This window comes from Osmerus mordax, chromosome 18, assembly GCF_038355195.1.
Source record: "Osmerus mordax isolate fOsmMor3 chromosome 18, fOsmMor3.pri, whole genome shotgun sequence".
NCBI classification, from domain to species: Eukaryota; Metazoa; Chordata; class Actinopteri; order Osmeriformes; family Osmeridae; genus Osmerus; species Osmerus mordax.
Window position 1 is genome coordinate 13,934,384 of NC_090067.1, and position 23,808 is coordinate 13,958,191.

Genomic DNA, 23,808 nt, shown 5'->3' on the forward strand with positions numbered 1-23,808 from the left:
AGTTAGAAAGGACATGATATGAAGGTGCTGAGGTTTGGAAAAGGATCTCCTGAAATAGAGGACAAGACAAAATGATGGTTCTGGAAACCATGTGTGTTGTTTCACATTTCTATGATACACTGTCTAACAAACCATCAAACAATACATTAACTATTAGTTAGTTCATCCTTTTCTATAAACCTCTAATGCATCTGCCATGAACCACAGTAACCCTCCGAACTCATTGATATATTCCGTCGTGCAGCAGACCTGACAGTGTTGCTCTATCCATGGAGGCTTCGGTTGCAATAAAACAAAGCTGATTCTGTTTTATAATGAGTTGTGTTACAAAACACACTAGCATTAGCATAATGATATTCCAGAACAGACGCCTATTGTGTTTGATAGTTTGTTCTTCATGTTGAAACAGGGAAAGACCTGAAATTTTCAGGGTCCTGCAAGTATTCTCACATCTACTCAAGACTCCAACACTTTTATTTCAAAACAAAAACAAACGTAGAACTGAATGTTAACACTGTTCAATCAACCTGAAATATCTTGAAAATAATTCAAAAGTATCTAACCATAATTGTGAGAGTCTACAAGTCTAGAATCATTAGCACACACCAGGAATACAAATTTGTGTGAAAAACAAATCAGAGGTGACCAGTTGCTTCAAAACATCAATCCTAATCCTATTCTCTATCTTCTCTAATGTGACTATACTAACAAACAAACATAGCAGGAACTGTGGCATGCAACCACAGTCTGTTCAGACTGCCCCAGCTACGACCCACAGTCTGTTCAGACTGCCCCAGCTACGACCCACAGTCTGTTCAGACTTCCCCAGCTACGTGAGTTGGAACAGGCCCACAGAAGCTGTGAAACGTAACAGCCAAGAAACCGTTTCTGAGAGTTCAGAAACGTCATGTTTCATTTCACAGTTCTGCTAACTGGGTGGATGGCTCGTACACGCGTGCCTACTTACTACAGTATGTGTCCTGGACCGAGCACAGTCTCAACGTTTCTTTACCGCTCTGTAAATATAGATGGATGGAGGAGCTTTGAGAGGGAGACATGTTTGTCCACTCTGCCCAGTCTGTCACACACACAGACGTCCATCTGTTGTCCAGCAGGAAAGGGCCCCAGAGCGGCTCCCACTCACCTGACAGAGACAGAGAATGCAGGAAGTGGGTTGAGCGCAGTGCATTTGCCCTTGTGTCAGAAGACTCCTTACTTTGTTCCTTCGGCAGGCGGGTCTAGAGAGAGGTTGGGGGAAGACAATGGTGTCCATGGAAGAAAAGCTGTGGGTCTCAAACTCATAAATGTATCCTTGAACCATGAGAGGAATGTTGGTCTAAACCAAGACACCCACTTCAAATGGCAGCTGAGAATCTGCTTTTTCACAGGGCTTTGTGTGCCTCACTAGCCCACCAGGCAGGCAGGGAGAAAGCTGGCCTCTGTTTCCTGTGGTTAGGGAGAACACAAGACGTTGTTTGGAAGGAATCACAACTCCCTGTTTGTCACAAAAAGTTCAACAATTGTGGTGTCAGGAAAAGAGACAGTTTCAACAGGATGGCTGAGAAAAGGCTTCAAGGAGCCCTGAAGTTCAGTTGGGTTTCTCATGTTAGAAATATAAATTCAGTTGGAAAAGACAGTTGTATAAATGGTGTTGTTTCCTGATGTAGGTGGCAGATTTAAGTTGAATATGACAGTTAGACAAATATATTTTTTCAGCATTACTTTGACATACTAAAAGAGTAATTGCTGTACTCCTGCAATCCAGGGAAATTATCTTTAAGTCCTCCTGTACAAACGTTTGAGTCCACACACTAATCACACTGAGGATGTTGGATTTAGGTCCGTCAGAAAGACGTTGGGTATAAGATGTCTCGAGCATGTTATTTTTGGGTCATTTGATGTCTTGACCAGAATGTAACCAGATAAAGAGACATTATGTCCTTACTGAGAAGTAAAACCAAAAGTTGTTCATCAACCTTGAAAATCTGTTTTTCTAAAAAGCAAGGACTAAGCAAGTGGCAGTTACAATTCAAATACTTGACCATTTTATGAGGGGATTACTTGATGGAACAGGATTCGTCCACTTCTTGTGATGGCTTATATCATAGTAGCCTAGCAACAAAGATATTATTGTGACAGAAAAACAAATGGCAGCATTATGCCCTGGCCCATTACACAGGCTGCTGTAAGGTATTGATGAAATAGCTGGCTTTCTACCACAGTGACGCTCATCTGGTGCCCAGCCAAAAGGATCAGTCTGAGGAGACTGTGAAGGGAATCACAGACTGTGATGTCTCACAGCAGAACCAGAAGAACCACAGACTGTGATGTCTCACAGCAGAACCAGAAGAACCACAGACTGTCATGTCTCACAGCAGAACCAGAAGAACCACAGACTGTGATGTCTCACAGCAGAACCAGAAGAACCACAGACTGTGATGTCTCACAGCAGAACCAGAAGAACCACAGACTGTGATGTTTCACAGCAGAACCAGAAGAACCACGATCTGGAGAGAAGCACCTGGACACCATTTAAAGCTACAGCTTCAACTTAAAGTTTAAACAAAGCAAAAAAAGTTGGGCCCAGGTCAGGCTGGGCGATGGGTCAATGATGTCATGATCTGGTGGTGGTCATGGACTCTCCAGAGTGCACGAGAAGGTCACGTAGGGTGAGATCAACAACTCACTCACCCTGTAGTAAACATGACATCATATTGCATTTGATGCTTCATTCATTTTGCAGATGCTTTCAGATGCGGGAAGCAAATGATGCATATAGAAAGTACAGTAGAATATCATCAGGGACACCGTGAAAGGAATTTATGGCTGCTCTGATCTGTATTATAAGATTATTTGTCATGTGTTTGACAACATGTTGTATAAAATGACACATTACTACATATGTTAGACACTTGAAACGAGCACTGTACACAGTAGCAGCACTGAAATATCAAACTACACAAAGCAACTCATGCTGAAGCAACTGCATTGGAACATAAAATAATACATGATTTTATATTTTCCTTGTTCCTTACATTACCTATCAATTAGAGAAACGTTCCTGAGATGGGTTGTATTCGCATAATCGGCATATCCAATTCTGCTCTCTATCTTGGAAAATTATTTCTCGAGTGCCCTTGCCAATCAATACAATCCATCTAAATGAAGTCACAGATAAACTGCACTCATTTCATTCTGTGCCAGCTGATGTATCTATCTCTGCCCTAAGTGTCCTTCCTTGACAATTATCAGTGTCATAAATACTAAAATCTAATCAGATACATATAGATTATATGCGGAAGGCTGGCGTTTTCATCTATGAAGATGTTTAACAATTTAACAACCATATTCCTTCAGGATGCTGTAACAGTTCTCATCATGAGAACTGTAACTCTCAGATATGGTTTTGGCAGAGTTTAGAAGAAAATTCATCTTTAAGAACTGTTCCTCTTCCTTCTGGTCTCCCCCCCTCCCCCACCCCTCTAACCTCCCCCCTCCCCCCCTCCCCTCCCCTCCACCACCCACCCCTCTACCCTCCCCCCCTCCCCTCCACCCCCCCGCCCTGTCAAGCTGAAGCAGAGCAGAGGAGCAAAGACAGGTATCAGGCCTCTTGACTGCAGAGGGGGAAGGGTTGGTTGTCACCTCTTCTGATTAATGACCCTGTTGAAACACGTCCAGCCACACTAGAGGTCCATGTTTCTCCCAGCGTCCATACAGGCCCATCTCTTTGTCCTGCTGGGATATAGTGTCAGCGAGCCACTGCTGTTCACCAGATAAAGATAAAGATTTACTGTCATCAGAGGCCAGATTAAAGCGTACAAACGCAGACATTGATTTCTGAGAGAAAGAGAGAAAGAAAAAACACTTTTTGGGAGGAAACTAATTTCCGTCCTGGCGGAGATATGATCATCTTATTTGGGAGGTGGATAATATGGGGCCCTCTCCCAGAACGATCTTTGAAGGAAGTAAATTGTAAATATTGATTTCTGAAATTAACTGTCAATCTTGCTAGGGGTTTGGGATGTGTGCATGTGTGTGTGTAGGGGGGTGGTGCACTTGACAAAAAATTCAAAACTGCTGACAAATTAGGGTGTATGAGATTGTTGTTGTTGAACAGTCAAGAAGGCTTTCTACGCAAGCCGCTTAGTAACGGACGTTCAACTTCATCAGATAACAACTGATGGGAAAAAATGAAACGAACTGTGACTCCTTCACCGAAATCACCGTTGGCCTCCAGACAGGCCTTGTCAGACAGGAGCCAGGGTCCAACACAGGCTCCTCCCACAGGATTGGTGGGGGAAGAGAACAAGGTTTCCTGCCTCACCAGGGTCTAAGGGCCAGTTGTACGAGCGGAGGACATGGTCCAGGATCATCCTGCTGCAGCTTAGAAGCACCCAGGAACCCAACCCCCCCCAGCTACAAACATGTTCTTCATCTCCTTGTAACAGTTTCTATTGCCGTCTCCTCCCCTTGAAGACGAACGCAGGCACGATTATTAAAACGCACTTTAAACCCTACAAATGATCCTCTCTCCATCGCAATCTGTGTTTTACGGTAAGAATGCCTCTGACTGCTCTTCTGACGTGATTGAAAGTGAGCAGGAAGAGGAAGGAATCAGTCATGGGGATCCACAGTGTTACTGCCCCATCAACCGTCTCAGAGTGATGATGTGTCCCATCAACCGTCTCAGAGTGATGATGTGTCCCAGACCAAGGCACCGGAGCATTTTTCTTTTTTATGCAAGACATTTAAATAGCTTTCTGACCTCATAAAGAATAATGCGGTGAAACGTAAACTAGCTGAAGTATCTGTCTAACCTACAGTCTGTGTGTATTTATTGTTTTCCCAGGAAGCAGGCATATGCTCATGCATTTATTTATGACAGTTGCTGTACGCACACGATAGGGATTGTTAGTATAGGAAGTCAGAAAGCATAACTTTCCTCACTAGATGGCAGTACTCTCCTATGATGCAAATCAGTTGCAAATATCCCACTCACTATACTGTGATGGACTCATTCACTCAAACTAATGTAAAGTCCATTTACCTTACCTAATCTATTTCAGATGTATTGTGCAATGTGTTGTCCACAAAGAGCAATTTTGGTTAAACGTATTACCCTTTTAAATTAATCAAGTTCAAAATATTCGAGATGTGACAGACTCTTGTCCCCCCTTGTGACAGAGATGGCCTTGGATTAGCATTTTGCTGTGAAACATTCAAAAAGCAAAACATAATTAAGAAAGAAAGATTTGGGGTGCAGCTCAGTGGTAGAACATTTGACTGAAGTTTAAGGTCCAAGTCTTTTTTTACACTAGTACTTTTTTAGGTCATTACTGTAAGTGTTGGTGTCGCTTATTTTACATTTACTCAAAATGTTGAGCAGGTAGACAGACAGACAGACAGACAGGCAGAGAGAGAGACGGGCAAGTAGGCAGACAGACTGGCAGACAGGCAGAGAGACAGGCAGACAGACAGACAGACAGACAGGCAGACAGGCAGACAGGCAGACAGGCAGACAGGCAGACAGGCAGACAGGCAGAGAGACAGACAGACAGAGACAGACAGATGATGTCCTGGTTTTATCGGACTGCACTACCTTCTCGTAACGACAGATCAGGGATGTTCAGGGATGTTTACCAATGATTAGCTGAAATAGTTTCGGTTAATTAGTTCGAGCTACATTTAAGAGCAATGTTTATTGTTCCATTTGCACATTTTGGATGTGTGTGTGGGGGGACTAATCGTTATTAATTAGGGTCATTGTTGTTCTGAAGGGAATAAAGTGTGTGTGTGAGTGTGTGTGTGAGCGTGTGTGAGTGTGTGTGTGCATGCATGTGTGTTGAGTGTGTGAGTGTGTGCGTGTGTGTGCGTGTGTAAATGTGTGTGTAACGTGGGGGAGCCCTGTGGCCATAGTCACCAAGCTGTGACAAAGCTCCATTACCTTGTCTGATCAGAGCAGTCTGTGATCTATTAGCATTATCTAAAAGCGGCGCTGGGATAAAGAGGGGACACTCATAAACACAGAGGCTGATAAGGCCTTTAAGTGCTTCATTGGTTTTAGATTTCACCTCTACATGTAACCTCTCATGCTTCTGGGCCAGTTTGTAGGTTTGTAGGTTAATGCATTTTCAAGTACCCACCAGACACACTAAAACGACAAAGAAACCCTGGGAATTAATTACGGTTCAACAGTTTGATGATGTCTACATAATACGTTTTATAATATATACATAGCCAGTAGGAAAAAAATGTTTTAATTTGATTGAAATGAATTCTGTGATAATTAACGTACACAGACTTAATAATCCTCATGGTTTTAGATTTTTATTTTATTCATCTCTCTAAGTATGAAGGTCTGTTGAATCTTCAGATGAGGAACGACAGAGAAACAGCTCCATTCAGTGTTCTTAAGAGGGCTGCGTTTTGATCTCGAGAGAGGAGACATTTATTTATATATTTTTCATTCCTCGTTCTTTAGAATAATCCCTGATAGAACCCAGGGTTGTGTTGAGTATCCTGGGAGAACTTGATCTCAGCTAAAAGCTGGTATGGGCATGACAAATGCTAATGATATTGTCGAAAGGAGGATACAGGGCTCTTTACTGTCATGACAAGTGATACATTTGGGGTCCAAATTATTTCATTTTTTCGTAGGTGTGGACCCTCGTCCCCTGGTCACCAAATATGAGACAGAAGAGGGTTCAGATGGCACCAACACAGAAGAGGGTTCAGATGGCACCAACACAGAAGAGGGTTCAGATGGCACCAACACAGAAGAGGGTTCAGATGGCACCAACACAGAAGAGGGTTCAGATGGCACCAATACATCTGCGGATGAAGCCTGCACAATTTGATTACAAAATACACAATACCTTTGCGACAGTGTACGTAACAGCCGTTTACGAACAGCGTTAATTAAATGAAGGAAACAGCTGTGTGATGATTCATGAATTTGTTCTGATTTATAGTCTGTGTGTTTCAGCGGTGACCTCATCAGCAGTATTCAGCCACTCCGGTTCCTTTTCTAACTGACTGTTAAAAGACAGAAGAAAGATCACTATGGAATAACATGAGAGGCCATCAACTACATCCTGGAATTGATCACAATCTATAACGCTGAGTTCCATAGATGGAAACGTTTACTACAAAGCGACCAATCTCAGACCTGTTATAATTAGTGTAGCACCTGGGACAGTGTGTGTAAGGAGTCAAGTGGCTGACCGGTTAGGGAATCGGCCTAGTAATCTGAAGGTTGCCAGTTCGATTCCCGGCCGTGTCAAATGACGTTGTGTCCTTGGGCAAGGCACTTCACCCTACTTGCCTCGGGGGGAATGTCCCTGTACTTACTGTAAGTCGCTCTGGAAAAGAGCGTCAGCTAAATGACTAAATGTAAATGTGTGTGTGTGTGTGTGTGTGTCAGGAAAGAGACATGAACACGTACAAGGATGATCTGTTTTGTCTGTCTGCAGTGAAGGGGCGGAGTTAAGGGCAGAGTTAGGGGCGGAGTCACTAAGCAGGTAGCAGCTCACCCACTCAGGCACTGACCCGTCAACTGACAAGGGTGTTGGGTCTTTGTGGCCCCTGTTGTGGAGGTGGTTGGGTCTTTGTGGCCCCTGTTGTGGAGGTGGTTGGGTCTTTGTGGCCCCTGTTGTGGAGGTGGTTGGGTCTTTGTGGCCCCTGTTGTGGAGGTGGTTGGGTCTTTGTGGCCCCTGTTGTGGAGGTGGTTGGGTCTTTGTGGCCCCTGTTGTGGAGGTGGTTGGGTCTTTGTGGCCCCTGTTGTGGAGGTGGTTGGGTCTTTGTGGCCCCTGTTGTGGAGGTGGTTGGGGGCTATCCCCTGGGCATCAAGAGGCCTCCTCATGGAGGCTTGTGGTGAACACCTCTGCCACAAAGCCGAGCAGCTGCACCGCCCAGATCTGATCAGGGGTTTCCACTTTCCTCCGGCCAGTGGAAACTCAACACAGCTGGTAAATATGGCTTACAGAGACATGGAGGTGTTTTAAACCTTAAATAAAGGTTTAAAACATAAAATCCTAGTAAATAGTAAAAAAAAAAAAAAATGTTCATAGCGGTCCCTATCATCACTTGGGGCAGTTGCAGGAGTTTGAATTTTCAAAACTGATTGTGACGTAGTCTCTAACTGATGTCTTTAGCTATCATGGCTGAGAAACAATTAGAGTAACAGTTTGAGGTCAACATTTCAAGCTGATAAAGCAGCTAATGAAAAGCACTCATGGAGATGATATTATGATTCACGACCAGCGACTGGTATCACCGTTCAGACACCAGAAACAGAAATAAAAACTACATTGATATGAGTTCTCAAAATTGATGAGTTTTTTTTAACGTGAAAATGTCAATAAGTAATCAAAACATATTTCCTAAAAGCAGTTTTGGCAGGAGGTTTCTGGGAGACGAGTTTTTGGCTGCCCGTTCGTGTCTCGTGTTGTTGTGAGAAACACAAGCGAACAGTGAGCAGGGTAGTTGTGAAATTACACAACAAGCCAACAAATTGCATCACTTCTGGATGAGCGACTGAAGACTATACCCTGCCATATGTCAGTTGGGTTGGGGGTTGAGGGATGAATAGGTCTCATTTCCATGCCCAGCACTCATCCCTCCACCCCCACCCCTCCTCTCTTCCTACAGAGTGTTCCCCTTGGCCAGTGAAGCGTCACAGAGGAACACGCTCACACACAACCATCCGCCAAAACATCAAGAGATACATTTTAATACACGGGGGCTTGGACGACTTGGGGCAGGCTATCTTTTTGTCTTCACACCAAAATGTTGCCTGGTGCAGTTTATAGTCTCACTCACAATCTCACTCAACCTTTTCGATCTTACTTTTGTGCTAGCAAAGTGTGGGTTTTTGAAACTGATCATGAAACTGATGGAATTCTGATGTAAATAAGGGGGTTCAGAGACTGTGAATGACTGTAATGATTCAGTAACTCCACACAGGCAAATACTCTCTTTCACTTTACATAAAGGTAGAGAGTGATAGCTCTTATCTTGAAGCTGTAGACGTTTCGAGGTGACATCATGTAGTTTACCCTCTAATGTATCTGCACTGAAAGAAGCTGGCTTTGTCGTTTTTCCCAAAGTAATAAAATGAATCACAACTTTCAAAGCAGAGCCAAGACTGCTGAGATGGTTCTGGACCAGGGCCGGTGTGAGAGGAGAGACGGTTTCTAATATGATTTGGCCAAATGATTTGGGTCATAATAGCCCCGTTCTTCAGGTGGAGATCTATGTTTTGAAACAAGCAAGTCAGAAGCATGAGAGGTGTTTCCAGCAAAATAGAGCAAAAAAGTTCAAATGCATGATTTTTATTCATGCGTTTTTTTTTCCAATTCAAACAATGGTTCATCAAGTAGTTTTTCTTTCCCCCTAAAAATTAAAGAATGCTTTAATAATATAATTCATTTTTTCATTCTAAATAAAGGAGAAAAAATAAACACTGACAGAAATGCACATAAAACAAGCTAGACACCATTCTTATGCTAAAGAAGGAGAAAGTGACATTCTCAAATATCGTCTTCGGATTGGAGAGTATTTTTCTTTCCCCCCTAGTTTTTTTCTCTGTCTGTGATTCATACACACAACATGCTGCACAAAAGCACCCTTGTTTGCTTAATGGGATAGCCTTAATGGAGACTTATATTTCCAGGATTATATCTGTATTCAGTTGCAAATGATTTGGGGGGTGTCTCAATACTCTGTCTCTGTCTATGAATAATAGTATCATTTGAATTAAGTGGACACCTGGTGCTATGGGGCGATCTCCAAGGCGCGCTGTCGACCCTGCATCGCTGCCAACTTCCCTTTTTCCCAGCCTGTCCTTATCCGTCCTACAGAGCATCTGATTTCATTCTCCCTTTGGAAAATGCCACACACTTGTAACTTTATTCTCCCTCTGCAAAAACCTGGTGCTGCCCTTAAAGGGAGAGGCAGAAAAAAACTACGTAAAGAAGGGTGGGAGGGAGGAAAGAAATTCTTATCAATCTCCTCTCAGATTTTGGCAAAGTCACTTGGAAGCGGGGTGTTGTGTTTCAGGGTAAACCTCCAATTAAATACTGTACAAAGATAAAATAACAGTAGCCCAGCCACTGCTCCATGAAGGTAATAAAGCCATCTTTTGTTAAGTTATTGTACATTAGCCACTGAGCCATGCAAGGGAGGGGTGGATTCAGAGGGGGCTGTGTTTGTATGCATCCTGCTGCGTCCCCCTCCACACATAATCAGGGCTGGATTTCGTTGTACAAATGTACACCAGGATGTAGGTTCAGAGTCTTCCTACTAAAAAAAAGAAGTTTTTAAAGTAAGTGTCTGCTTTCATGAGCACAATGATTGAAACTCACAAACAAAGCTTTGTTTCTAGACACAGATGTACAGCATGCAGTAGCTTAGTCCTTGACACTCAAGTAGCAGTCATAGATTTCTGTTTGAGTACAACACCCAATTGTTCTAAATACTTGGTATACTTGAATGTCCATTAATAAACTAAAGCTTTCCCAGGACTATAATTTTCACCAAACAGGACAGGAGCGTCTGTGGTCAGAAGCCAGATGAAGCGGGGGGGCTTCTCTCCTCCTCAGACTCCCTTTCTTTCACTCCGCCTTTCCTTGAGGAACGACCGGGACTTCAAGTTGTTATAGTCAGAACAACAACATGAAAGCCTCTTGATTTGTACATTATAGTTCCATGTTTATGACTGATACCTCACAGCAAAACTGATCCTCGGTTCCGTCGTAGCAGAATGCAGAATGTGACGTAAATCTATTACTGTGTGAGAGAGGGTCTATGGATTACCTACTTTTGCTTCAAGTGGCTCCAGATGATTGTGTGATTGAGTAAATAATCATCCTTCTGTAATGCCCTGTGCTCCTTGATTTACTCTTGTTCGGCTGGCAAACAGATGAACCTAATCAAAAGTAATCTTTTCATCATTTCTAAGTTGACATTTCTAAGTTCATCATTTCTATGAGTGTCATGTTGCACTCACATAAGATGAGGGCAACATGACAAGTGGACTTTACAAGATGATTTGTGACATGAAAAAGTGTAAAAAGAAAAAAAAGAAATAAAACTGAAGCACCATTAACAGTCCACCATCCATGTTTTAATGTTAGATGTTTACATTCCTCCTTTCAGCTTTTGTGTTAGATGTGTTTTTCTTCAACGCTCTGTGGTGTCTGGACTACAGGAAATGCTTAATTGCGTTTGTTTACAGTCGTTAGAAAGTCAAAGCCAGAGTCAGTTTAAAGTGTCCCAGGCAACAGCTCTATGGTCCCAGTCCAGGAGGACTGAAGCAGACAACACGCACCGCTATTTTCACGAGGGGGCCGGACGCGGACATGATTTGACAGCAGGAAGCCGGAGAGACCCAGGATGTGTTGTAAAACTGCTGTAAAGTACATCTACCTATTTGACCGTTTACGTCACTCTTTTTCTCCTTGCGTTGTAAATGGGATGTTTGACGCTGCAATTCACGGTTCAAATCGACAGGGAACAAGCTGGGAATTTGTCAAAACGATCCGTATTCTCCCCGGCGAAACTGCAGACAATACGCTAACACTTTGTTGCTGCCTTTATAAGGGATTATCAATTGTACATAATATCCATTCATCTTTTTTTCACAAAGATGCGATGAATGATTCGAAATCCTCTTGAGTTAGGAACATGATTGACATATGGCCATTTATCAAGGATGTTTATCCAGTAAAAACTCCTAATTTCAAGGACCGTGACTTGGTCATTAGCTATAGCTCATTCCTGTTTTCAATCCAATCCAAGGCCGTAATCATAATACATATTGGGGGGGGGAAACATCCCCCCCAATATTCAAATCTGGTCAAAATGTCTCCCCCAATATATTGATATAAAAATATAAATGTGCTACGCTACGACAGGAAACCACGCACGCTGTCAGAAATTATCATCAAAAAAATTTATTCGTCCCCCCCAATGTTGACTCCATGGCTACGGCCTTGATCCAATCCAATCAAAATACTGCAGATGTTCAAAGTAACAAGGATGCAAACTTATGAATTTTAAAAAGCAAAGGTTATACGTGAGCTACAAACAAATAAAGTTACACGTTTTACAGTCAGATTGTGAAAAAGCACACTTCACAGTAGTGGAGGAAAACCATCTTAAAACTGAGGGAAGAAATCTTCCCTGTTCCCCTGAACTAACGGTCTCCATGTTGACTGGCCTTTGATGCTGTGGCGTTATTTACTGTCTCAATAAGGAGGCAGAGAAATGCATCAGTCTTCAATCTTCTCTTCTTTTCTTAGTGTCGCAGCACAACAGTTAAAACACAAGAGAGGATGACAGGAGAGAAAGAGAGAGGGAGACAGAGAAAGAGAGGAAGAGAGAAGGAGAGAGAGAGAAAGAGAGGAAGAGAGAAAGAGAGAAACCGTCAGTTTATTTCTCCTTCCCTCAGTGTCATCCCTTCTTCCCTTCGTTTGGTTTGGACCGTTTCATGGTTCTCAGAAATGCAGAACGTCCAAAACGTCCATAACTGTCTCATGTGGAACCCTAAAATGAAGCCAGGTTTTATGAGACTTGCAGCAGCAGGAGTTGCAGGGTGATAGACTTATAGAGGTGCTGTGGATTCCCACAGTAAAAAACAAGGGATGGGAAAACGTTGTCAAGCTGTTTTCTTTTTTCATTCTTTCCAAATAAAAACACAAACCCTGCAAAACAGATCACTCATCTTCTAATGTAAAGCATACAAGTACATATGTATCATCTTCAAACTCCCATCTCATCGTACAACACACAGAAGTGATCATCGTAGTGGATCACTAAGTTCCAACTCGCCAAATGTAAATCTGTAACTGCTCTCAGCTTCAGATGACAACACAGGAAGTCATTGTTTCGATTATCAATCAACTTTCATGTGAAAATAACCCTGGGGCTGTTTCCATACCTCTCTTACAATATGAACAGAAGGCAATGACATTTGGGAATGCAGAAGTATTTTACTGAGCAAAAATAGAACGCCTTCTTTACACCCTTGGTGAAACGTACTTCTGAGATCTTCTTTTCCCACTTTCAAACACTTTCTGGACAAAATCCTCATCTGTTTCTGTTTCATTTTAAAACTCTCCACATCTGGGCTTATGTGGCATTAAGATCTGTGGTTGGGTACAGCCAGCTGCTCTGGGTGAATTATGAGTATTTATGCGTTTCTCCTAGCATGCTTTGAATTAGTTTCCTAATTGTTATCTTGTCCAGTTTCCTGCTGGGACACATGGAGGTTCAGTGATTTCCACATATGTTGGTTTTAATGTATCCATAATGCCTGTAGGGATCATCTTATAGTTTCAATATGTTTTTAACATGACTATATACACAGATTTATGACATAGCAACATCACAACTGTTTACGTCTGCTACCTGCCATGCTCTGCATGGCCACTACAGCCACACAATATTTCCAAAACACATGTGTTCAATTTTCTTACGTTATTTTGTCCTGAGTATTAAAAACTGTTGTAGTGCTATCCCACTGTCCAAATTACAGATCAAGGGATTGAATATTGATTATTTATTCTTGATTTAAATGAAATACTCAGATCTGTTCATGCTAGAAATAAACAAAGATGACATTAGTAAATATACTGCTTTGAGCATGGTGAAAGGACGGCCTGTTCTCTGTTCTGGAAACTTCTTTCGTATTTAAAACACTTCTAGTTGTTACTGGGAACTCTTTAAGAACTCACAGAGGATTCCTACTGATTCATTCAAAAATACCTGCTCTTTTGTCTAAAAGGTCTAATTACCAAAGTTTTTTCAATATAAGTATGTTTTTCCAGGATTTGCCTTTGCCTGTCATGGTTCGCCCACTACATGCGACATTCTGTGTTTCATGTAAAGTTCAAATAAACACTAAACTTTATTTTCTTCCTGTGTAGGTGGTTGTTAGGCAGACTGGAACATCAACAAGCCAAACAGCATCTGTTTATGTGGGTGAAGATTGAAATGAAACAGGTGCTACAATATTTTCCTATTTGCTGCAGATTACGAGATTAGTCATCTATCTTCTGTCCTACACACTCAAATTAAAAGATAATATGGCAAACAAATATTTCCCACCAATTAATCATGTGTAATGTATTTTCAGCTCTTTTTCTGGTCTTATATAATCATGTATATCCATCTGCTCGTCTTCATCCTAGACCTTTAGTAGCATCCTCCACCTGGTTTACAGTGTGAAGGCAACCCTTATGCACTGGATATCACCAGAACACGAAGGACAGGAGGCAATAAGATGAAGAATACCTGCAATCTGGAGGAAAGTTCTCCAGTCACTCTCACTGCCTTAGTTTTCTGTCCTCTTATCCAGCCTTGAAGATAAAAAGGCCAAATCAATACGGCAACACACTGATAGATAGAAGCAGAAGAGAGAGAGAGGGGACAGAGTTGGATGTGGAGAATTCAAGCGATCAGAAATTTCCAGTCCACTCAGCCCACAGTCTGCGTACCCTAACAGCCCTGTCACATCCTGTCTGTCACATCCTCTCTGTTCAGACCTGCTTTGTTCACTTTAGATTATGTTTTTCTTTCTTCTTTTTTTAGCTCTTTTTCTGTTTTCTTTGTGTTTGTGACAAAGTACCCCAAACCTATTTGGTTCCAGTGACAGCTGAGTGAGGTAACCCGGTCTGACTAATATCAACGTTGCTATTTTTTCAAGAAGAATACGTAATCCATTACTGTTACTGTGCATTGATATAAAACAAGCGCCGTCATTGAAATCTTCAAGCTTCTGATCATAACTAAATCTGATGAACTCTTGGATACAAGAGACAGCCTTAGTGGACCACAAGGAAAGATCTAATTTCAAAGAGGATATCATGTTTCATTGTTTAAGGATTGCCTTTTGTGTCACCTGTTAATTAAAAGGCACATATCTATCATCCATCCATGATGGATGAATGGATTTATATCATGTTAGTTATCATGTCATGGCAGCCTACTCATTGTATTGATATGATCAGTGATTTATGATCATTTTCAATGAAATCCTAATCTGTGATTTTCACCCGGAAACAGATCCTTACTGTTTTCATAGAATTTGTTTTACGTTTGGGGTAAAATTGTGATCACTGGAGAAGGGAAGGCTGACAAACTTCAACTGCCAATAAATGTCCCCAAACACTTCTACTGCTCCTCAGCTTTTCTCAAGCCTGTCATTACGTCATGGTCGTGAGACATCATGGTCCTGAGACGTCATGGTCCTGAGACGTCATGGTCCTGAGACGTCATGGTCCTGAGACGTCATGGACCTGAGACGTCATGGTCGTGAGACGTCATGGACCTGAGACGTCATGGACCTGAGACGTCATGGACCTGAGACGTCATGGTCCTGAGACGTCATGGTCCTGAGACGTCATGGTTCTGAGACGTCATGGTCCTGAGACGTCATGGACCTGAGACGTCATGGACCTGAGACGTCATGGACCTGAGATGTCATGCGAGGCTTGGCTATTCTTGATGAGTTAACCAGGCGAGAGCCAAAGGCTCAAAGCTTTTCATATCTCCATCGTGGGTCACTCTTAGCAAAATATTTCACCTTCCACACCTGATGTTTCCTGCTGTATCCGCACATGCATTTGGTTTGCCGAAATGCCTCTTGTATCTTAAAATCTGAATATCAAGACTTTTACTGTCTTGTAGAATCAATAGAATAAACATTAAAGTTATTTACGTGAAATTATTTTATTACAGTGCTTGTTGTTGATGAGTGTTAGTTAGTTATCTATAGTAACTGATGCTGTTAAAATATTCAGTGGGGTGAATGGAACAAATCTAACTGGTGGTGGAGATTCAAGTGTCCCCAGCCCTAACCCCTTCAGCACCAGGCCAAGGAGACTTAACACCAAATTAGTCTGTTGAAATATTACAGTGTAGGACACAGCACAATCATTTTACACTCATATCTTTCCTCTATAAATTCTGAAGAAGCTTTTTTAAGTATCATGTATTATAGTAGGGTGAGTGTGTGTATTATGGTAGGATGAGTGTGTGTTGATCTTGGTTAAATTGTGGTTTAATTTTCTATGTCTAGCTGATTTTAAAAGAATCAATATCAAATCAAGGACTGTTGAGGTTCTAGATAAGTCAATCTGGCTATTCATCATGAGCCCGTTGAAAGCTAATATAGGTTAAAGGAAATTATATTCCACAAGAAGTGGGTCTTCTTATCTCTTTGTACCAGGGGAATAGGAGACAAATAAATCAATACTCTGGCTGTTGTGTACTTCCTGCAGTGAACAACAGCTGATTTTGGCTTGACCATGGCCGAATCTTCTCATACAATATTATGACCGCTGTTTGAATCGTATCTGTTGATAGGGGTTAAAACTCCAGTCAGGATTAGGCTTATATGAATCACATACTTAACAACAAAAAACTAACAGTAAGGGGTATCTGATAGGTTAATACATTAAGTCGTCTATGTCATAGTTTTCCTTTTTCAAGTACAGAGAAAAACTTTCTGAACGTGTGTAAGAAGTTCAGTCTATAGGACTGTGGGAGGTCCTCGAAAATGTAGATTCCAACACCTTCTGGTCCATATAGGGTCTCCAATCGCAATCAGCTAAGAGCTTCTCATTTGGACTAGTGGGGGAGGCAACAGGACGGGGGAGTGAGGACACGCAAGATCAAAACCCCCATCTAGAGCGACCATTGCCTTGTAATACTCTACAGGCGAATGTGCATGTGCGTTTACGCACGAACTTTGATAATAAGCAGCTATCGCTGGATGTCAATCCCCCTTTCGTCCATCAAGTCACTGGGTATTCGTACGTTCCCCCTTCTCCGTTTTGCATTAAGACATGTGGAGGGTCTGTCGACACTAATAAAACTACCAGTCAAGAATGAAAAGGACTTTCTCAATCCACGAAAAAATCTAAGGATGTGTTGACCAATAAATCGCAACGGAAATAGGACTGTCGGAAGACGTGAATGAGAAAGAGTGATATGCGACACACTGGGATTTCATGTGTTCTCAGGCGTTGGATAAAGGTAAAAAGTACATAAAATGTGGCTAATTTGTTTTCAATTTGACTCGACAAAACAAAATAGGTATGTCAGATCAATAAATTACAAAATCTCTCATATTTGTAACACTACTGGTAGGCTAGAATCCTCCAAGTGTAAAGTTGGAGGTGGACAGTGTGGTGTAGACAGGTGGATGATAGGAACTCATAGTAGCGTAATGATCAAACATGTCCCTCATTACCATATCTAGTCAGTTTGTTGGACCTGAGCCAATCACCCATCGAAAAGCGGTGTGAGTCTTAAAGCATTATCCTCCATTATAATTACACCGACATGCGCAATCTGCACATGGCCAACACCAGCTAATATCCCATATTTCACTGACCCGATTGCCTCTGACGGATCCCATTTGGTGGTTGCCGATGTATCGGCAAAAAGCAGGATCAAGTCGCAGAGAACATGTCCCGCCGCAAGCAACCAAAGCCACAACACCTCTCGTCTGACGAAGATCCATTCCAGACTGGAGTCTCAGAAAATGGTATGTGCTGGAAGACAAATCTTTCCGGAAACTTTTCCTAGTCTTTTGAGTTGTAGCCGTTTTTAGACTACTGCATAGCACCTTTATATAATTGGCCTACTGCAGGCTTATCTTTTAGCTATTAAAAGTCAAGTTTTACAATTGATACAAGAAGCAAGCGGTTACTTTACCAGTTGTTAAAGTCTTCTTACCCCGTTGCAAGATTGAAGTCACTTAAATTCCGTCTGTTTGGTTTTGCGTTTATTTAGCCCTATATCTTTTAATAGGCAGACCAATATCATAAATATTCTGTACATTGTCTAACTGTCTCTCTCATTCCATATGTGCTGCTTTAGGCATTGACATTTTGTAGAAATTGAACTAATTTACAGTTTAGGCCTGTCAAAATACAACAAACGCCTAACATAGCTGTTGACATAGCAGTACATTGAATCTAATGTTTTTTGCCTCATTTTGGTCCACCATTTGGAATATTTTGTTATTTAAATAATTTAAGACTAATGAGGAAAGCTATTCAGTCAGCATTTGTTGAGTTAAAAAGAAAAAAGAAGACTCACAAGAATTATTTTATGTGCGTAAATTCAGTCAGATTTTAGAAGATAATTCAGGCCTCTAAATTGTAAATAGGTCTATAGACAACTTAAGTACATCGCTGTCGCTTAAAAAGCCAATAGCTTCAATTAAATTATAGACATAACAAATTATTTAAAAGAGAAAGCGTTGATATGAATTAAATATGTGATACGTTTATAAAGTAAAAAGCTTGCCATTAGGCACTATATATCAAGGCATAATTTCACACATTTCACGCAAAGCTTATCGCAACTAATACAAGGGTTGCTCTGAATTAATTCCTAAAGTGGTTTCGTACCATTGGCCTAAATGTTGTAATTAAGTGACAGAGAATCCTAGACAGAAATGTATACATGAATTTGTCGTTTTAAAGTACCTGCCATGCATGCCTCATGACTCAACAATGCTCACATTGTTTTTAAACAAGAGATGTTCTTTGGACTACTTTTGCATTATTTTACACGTTGTGATGTTGAGTTAAATAGACTGCAAGTTATTTTCTCTAAAATCCCTAATAGAAAATGACGTGTTCTTTAGCCATAACATGACATTTGAATGATATCTTTATCTCTATGTAGAATTGTTGTAACTGCATTTTAGTTGGGCAAGCCGATAAATTACTACCACTTTGACGTGTTCGAATTCTTATATGCAATTATTAGACAAGCAATGCTACTCTTAAGAATTATTGTTATTATTATAGGAATATCAATTATTTGAAGTAATGACAACATAATTCTAAGTGTACATTTAATACTAAATTGAAACATTAAGTTAAATCATATCAACATGATCAAACATACAATTATAAAAAAAGTAGAAGGAACAAAAAATTGTCTTTAATTAGAGACGGTATTAGTGTTTACCTTCCTGATCATCCTTAACAGAATGTATGGGCGCTGAAAAGCTGTCCTCACTGTAGTCTACAAATGTGCTTCTATTGATTAAATAATTAGAACATATTCAATGTACGAGTAGAACTGCATTTGTATCAAAGAAGAAAACATGTATCAGATTACTCTATAGCCACAAATTACTGTTTTTATTTGGCCAATTTCTACTTTTGTTGAGTTGTGATTGTGAGAACGTGATTATGTTACTACTTTAATGACTTACGTGTTTCATAGATGTTCTGGATCTTGAGTCCAGACAAGTAGATGAGCCATTTCATGACTGAAATTATGTTCCTCAAGGATTCAAATATAATTGTTGTCATGCAACTACAGTTTACTATGGCATTGACCAACCATCAGCGGAGCAAATGTTGTCGCAATGTTTGTATTAAGCTTATGAGGGATGAATATCTATACACACTCAAGCGCACACACACACACACACACTTAGTATCTTAAATTAATCTGTCTAGTATGTTTCTTTCCAGTTGTATGTCCAGTTTCAGAATTCCCATTACTTGTGAATATGACAGTGTTGTTCAGACCAGTCCCACTAAGAGGTCCTGGCAGGCTCACTAACTAACTGTCCCTGTGCAGCTCTGCTGCTGGATCCTCTGGTGGAGGAGGAGGAGGGCGGAGGGAGGCCGGCGGGCCACCGCGGAGGGGACACCCACATCTGTGAGAAGTGCTGCGCCGAGTTCTTCACCTGGACTGAGCTGTGGGCCCATCAGAGCGGCTGTGAGGAGCCCCTGGTGCTCATCATGAAGGAACACCAGGGGACTCTAGGACCTGAGGACCTTCACGCAGGGGCCTCCCCAGACCCCAGCTCCACCCCCAGCGACCCGGCAGATTTGGCCTCTGCAGACGAGGGGTTTCAGGGAGTGGAGAACAGCTATGACAGCCTGGACACGTTGGAGGAGAGGGAGGAGGAGGAGAACATGGAGCAGGACCTGCAGCACCAGGAGGGAGATAAACAGCAGGCCTCCAGCCCTCAGTCTCCACGCTCCATACAGTCAGCTTCCCCTGGCGTGTCGGCCGCAGGCAGCTGCGGTGTGCCCACCACTAACGTGACCCTGGAGATCCTCCAGAGCACCAGGGTGGCTGTGGCCCAGTTCTCCCAGGGCATCCACACAGGCAGGGGGGGAGGGAAAGCCACCACAGCTGCCATCTCTGCCATCCTGGAGCATCTCCAGGCTCTACAGCAGCAACAGGTCCTCCAGCTGCAGCTGATTGAGCAGGTACGCAGCCAGGTATCTGACATGAACAGACAGCCCACACAAACAGCACTAGACCCGGTAACCAGGGCCCTGCCCTTAACCCCCAACTCTTTCCCTTCCCGTCATCCCTCCATCCTCGCCCCCTCCGTCATCCCATCGTCGGGGATGATGCCCTCAGCCATCAACGGACAAGCCTCTGTTTCTCTGGCGTCTGTGCTGGAAAGGTCACATGCGCTCTCCTCGCACACCGCGTACGGTCAGTCGATTTTCAGAGACGGCGCTCGAACTTCGACCTCCTCCGAGACCCCCGTAGCTCCCTCGTCCAGCTGCAGTGACGTTTCCATAATCCTGCCTCCTTACACAGGGGCCTACTCTGGTGTGAAGTGTGGCCAGACGCTGATCTCCTCCAGCCCGCCCTCCCAGGGAGACGCCCTCCAGGGCTCCTTGTCATCCAGCCTGCCACTCCTACCTCAGAGTCCTCCCAGTACCGTCATCTTCCCCAACCCCCTGGCCAGGATCGCTGCCACGGCCAACGCGTTCGAACCCCTCGCCATCCTCATGAAGCAGGGGAGGGCCAAGCTGCCCAGTGTGTCTCTGTTCGACACCAAGCCCTGTCGCGAGGAGCAGTTCTTCAAGCACAAGTGTCGGTTTTGCTCCAAAGTGTTTGGCAGCGACAGTGCTCTGCAGATCCACCTGCGCTCTCACACGGGAGAGAGGCCCTTCAAGTGTAACATCTGTGGAAACCGCTTCTCCACAAAAGGGAATCTAAAAGTCCACTTCCAGAGACACAAAGACAAATATCCTCACGTTCAAATGAACCCTTACCCTGTGCCGGAATATTTGGATAGCGTGCCAACAAGCCAGGGTGTCCCCTATGGTATGTCTTTTCCTCAGGAAAAAAATGGCTCCTTGTGGCTGGATAGCAAGCCGGTCGTAGCCACGGTAACCACTTCCATGGGTCTTCAGCTTCCCAGCTCTCTGAGCGCTGGGGGAAACTGGACGGACTCTGTGAGCGTCACACCCTCCATAAAGTCCCCTCACGCGTCTGCTTCATGCGAACATGCGTCTCTGTCACCCGCTGCCAGCCATGAGGTCCCCATCCCCCCTCCTTCAGAGTCCCCACGCTCTAAAGACGAAGGGGAATCCCATGATGCCACAAAAGCAGAGGAAGTTCACCTGCCCCAAAACTGCTCCGCCAGGCACGCGGGGAACTCTGTAAGCATGGCAACCAGCACAGCCCCATCCAAGACGACGCCCACACCCGAGCCTAGTGCCCCTGCGTCCCCCTACACGTACGACCCCTCCCCCCTCTCGCTGCCCACCGACCACTTCAAGGTCGGGTTCCCTTTCGGGGGTCACCTGGTCTCCATGGAAACGTCGGAGACCTCGAAGCTGCAGAAGCTGGTGGAGAACATCGACAAGACAGACGCCAACCAGTGCGTCCTGTGCCATCGCATCCTCAGCTGCCAGAGCGCTCTGAAGATGCACTACCGTGTCCACACAGGGGAGAGGCCCTTCAGATGTAAGGTGTGCGGAAGGACTTTTACCACCAAAGGGAACCTAAAGACACACATTGGTGTCCACAGAGCTAGCCCTCCCCTCCGGATGCAGCACTCCTGCCCCATCTGCCAGAAGAAGTTCACAAACGCCGTTGTGTTGCAGCAGCACATCCGCATGCACATGGCCGGCCAGATCCCCGACTCGTCCCACGCAGACGGGCTTCAGGGAACCGGACCTGCTGAGCTCTCCGTCAACGAGATAAACACTGACGGCTTCAGCAGCCAAGAAACCGACTTCACGGACGGCAACTCGATGGAGGACGATGAGGAAGAGGAGGATGAAATGGAGGAAAACACGGAGGAGGGTGTGGATCCGTTTAAAGCACTGACCTCTCTCGCTAGCTCGCCTCCCAAATCATCTGCTGTTGTTTCCAACATCGCCGCACTGGAAAATCAAATGAAAATCATAGACTCTACAAGTGGTCTGAACCACACCTTTGGGATGAAGGGGTTTTTGGACAGTGACTGTTTCACCACAAACTCCTCCTACACCCCAATACCCTTCATAATGAGGGAAGCGGAGAATCTCAGTAAGACCGTGTCTAAATGCTCCAGGTCTGTTGCGGCCTCAGCTGCCCCAGGACAGAGCATCTCAGAGGGGAACCTCAGCTCGTCTTCAGAGGACACCTTGACAGAGTCCAGGGATGTGGCAGTCTCAGTGAAGAACGAGAACTCAGGTTCCTCCTCCCAGGACCAGACAGGGACACAACCTAACCAGCCAAGCATCAACGAGGACAGCCCTTATAGCATGATGTTCCAGAGCAGAGAGCGTGGTAAGGTTATAACACACACTCGATTAATGTTTATGTTGTAATTATAATTGACACAACTAAACTATAATATTACAGCCATGTCTTAGATATGTGTTATACTTGTCATCTTAACACTGCAACCACTGCACTTCAATAGAGCCCCCAAGTCTTACAGTAAATGTGAACATTTTCAGCTCCCCACCAAAACATTCCCAGCTTGGTTTCAAGCACCGCTCCGAATCCTGCTGGCACCGAACTTAACGGACACGGTCGACCAGCCGTCCTAAGTGAGAGGCGTCAGCACTCATTCGGTCTCCCAGTCCTAGCAGCCAAATCCTGCGTGGGACCCAGTGGGATGATGGCCCTGCTCACCCCGGCCCCAGCCCAGCCCCGGAGGACACCCAAGCAGCACAACTGCAACATATGTGGGAAGAACTTCTCCTCGGCCAGCGCCCTTCAGATCCACGAGCGAACACACACCGGGGAGAAACCGTTTGGCTGCTCTGTATGTGGCAGGGCGTTCACCACGAAAGGAAACCTAAAGGTAACGCTTGTTTTCACCGCTAACCTAACACTCGTAACCGTTAGTATGACTTATATACAACATAAGAATAGGATGGTATTTACCACCACTTCCTGTCTTTCCACAGGTCCACATGGGTACCCACATGTGGAATAACTCCCCCGTTAGAAGAGGGAGGCGTCTGTCTGTGGAAAATCCAATGGCGCTTCTGGGAGGAGACGCGGTTAAGTTTGGGGAGATGTTCCAGAAGGACCTAGCCGCCCGGGCCATGAACGCAGACGCGGGGTTCTGGAACCGCTACGCTGCAGCTATAACCAACAGCCTGACTCTGAAGAACAATGGGATGTCAGTCGTCCAGAACGAGGGGATTACGCAGTTACACGCCATGACAGCAGGAATGGAGAGCCTGAAGGCTGGAGGCAGCCCACCCCTCTCCAGCCTGGGGAACACAGGCAGGAACATGGGGGTCCACACACACTTCTCCATGCTGGTTGATGACAGTAAAAACATCGGGATCAATTGAAATCAGAACGACAGGGGAAACGCATTGCGCAAAACATGACACAAATGTAATGATTTATTTGTTTAAAAGAAAATTGGTTATGTATTATATACATGTAAACTGACCAATGTTTAAACCTGGATGTTTTCCATGGTGTTTGCGGAGAGACAGTCCCTCTACCAGAGACGCATACGATCAGTTTGACGCACTACATTTGCCCACTGCTACCAGTTGG

At 43.7% G+C, this 23,808-nt stretch overlaps 1 protein-coding gene across 1 annotated transcript; it reads left to right on the forward strand.

The window, feature by feature from the left end:
• The first annotated feature begins 17,475 nt into the window (after positions 1-17,475).
• sall3b (spalt-like transcription factor 3b) lies at positions 17,476-23,594 on the forward strand. The gene is made up of 4 exons (XM_067256036.1): positions 17,476-17,554; positions 19,618-22,569; positions 22,743-23,092; positions 23,199-23,594. Exons 1-4 carry the CDS (start codon positions 17,476-17,478, stop codon positions 23,592-23,594), a joined length of 3,777 nt encoding a protein of 1,258 aa, XP_067112137.1.
• The last annotated feature ends 214 nt before the right edge of the window (positions 23,595-23,808 follow it).

Bases quoted from the DNA above. Each gene is read 5' to 3' on its own strand.
- sall3b (XM_067256036.1), top strand. From the start codon at position 17,476: ATGTCCCGCCGCAAGCAACCAAAGCCACAACACCTCTCGTCTGACGAA. The intron at 17,555-19,617 runs GTATGTGCTGGA...GTCCCTGTGCAG, and splicing joins GACTGGAGTCTCAGAAAATG to CTCTGCTGCTGGATCCTCTG. The intron at 22,570-22,742 runs GTAAGGTTATAA...GAACATTTTCAG, and splicing joins GTTCCAGAGCAGAGAGCGTG to CTCCCCACCAAAACATTCCC.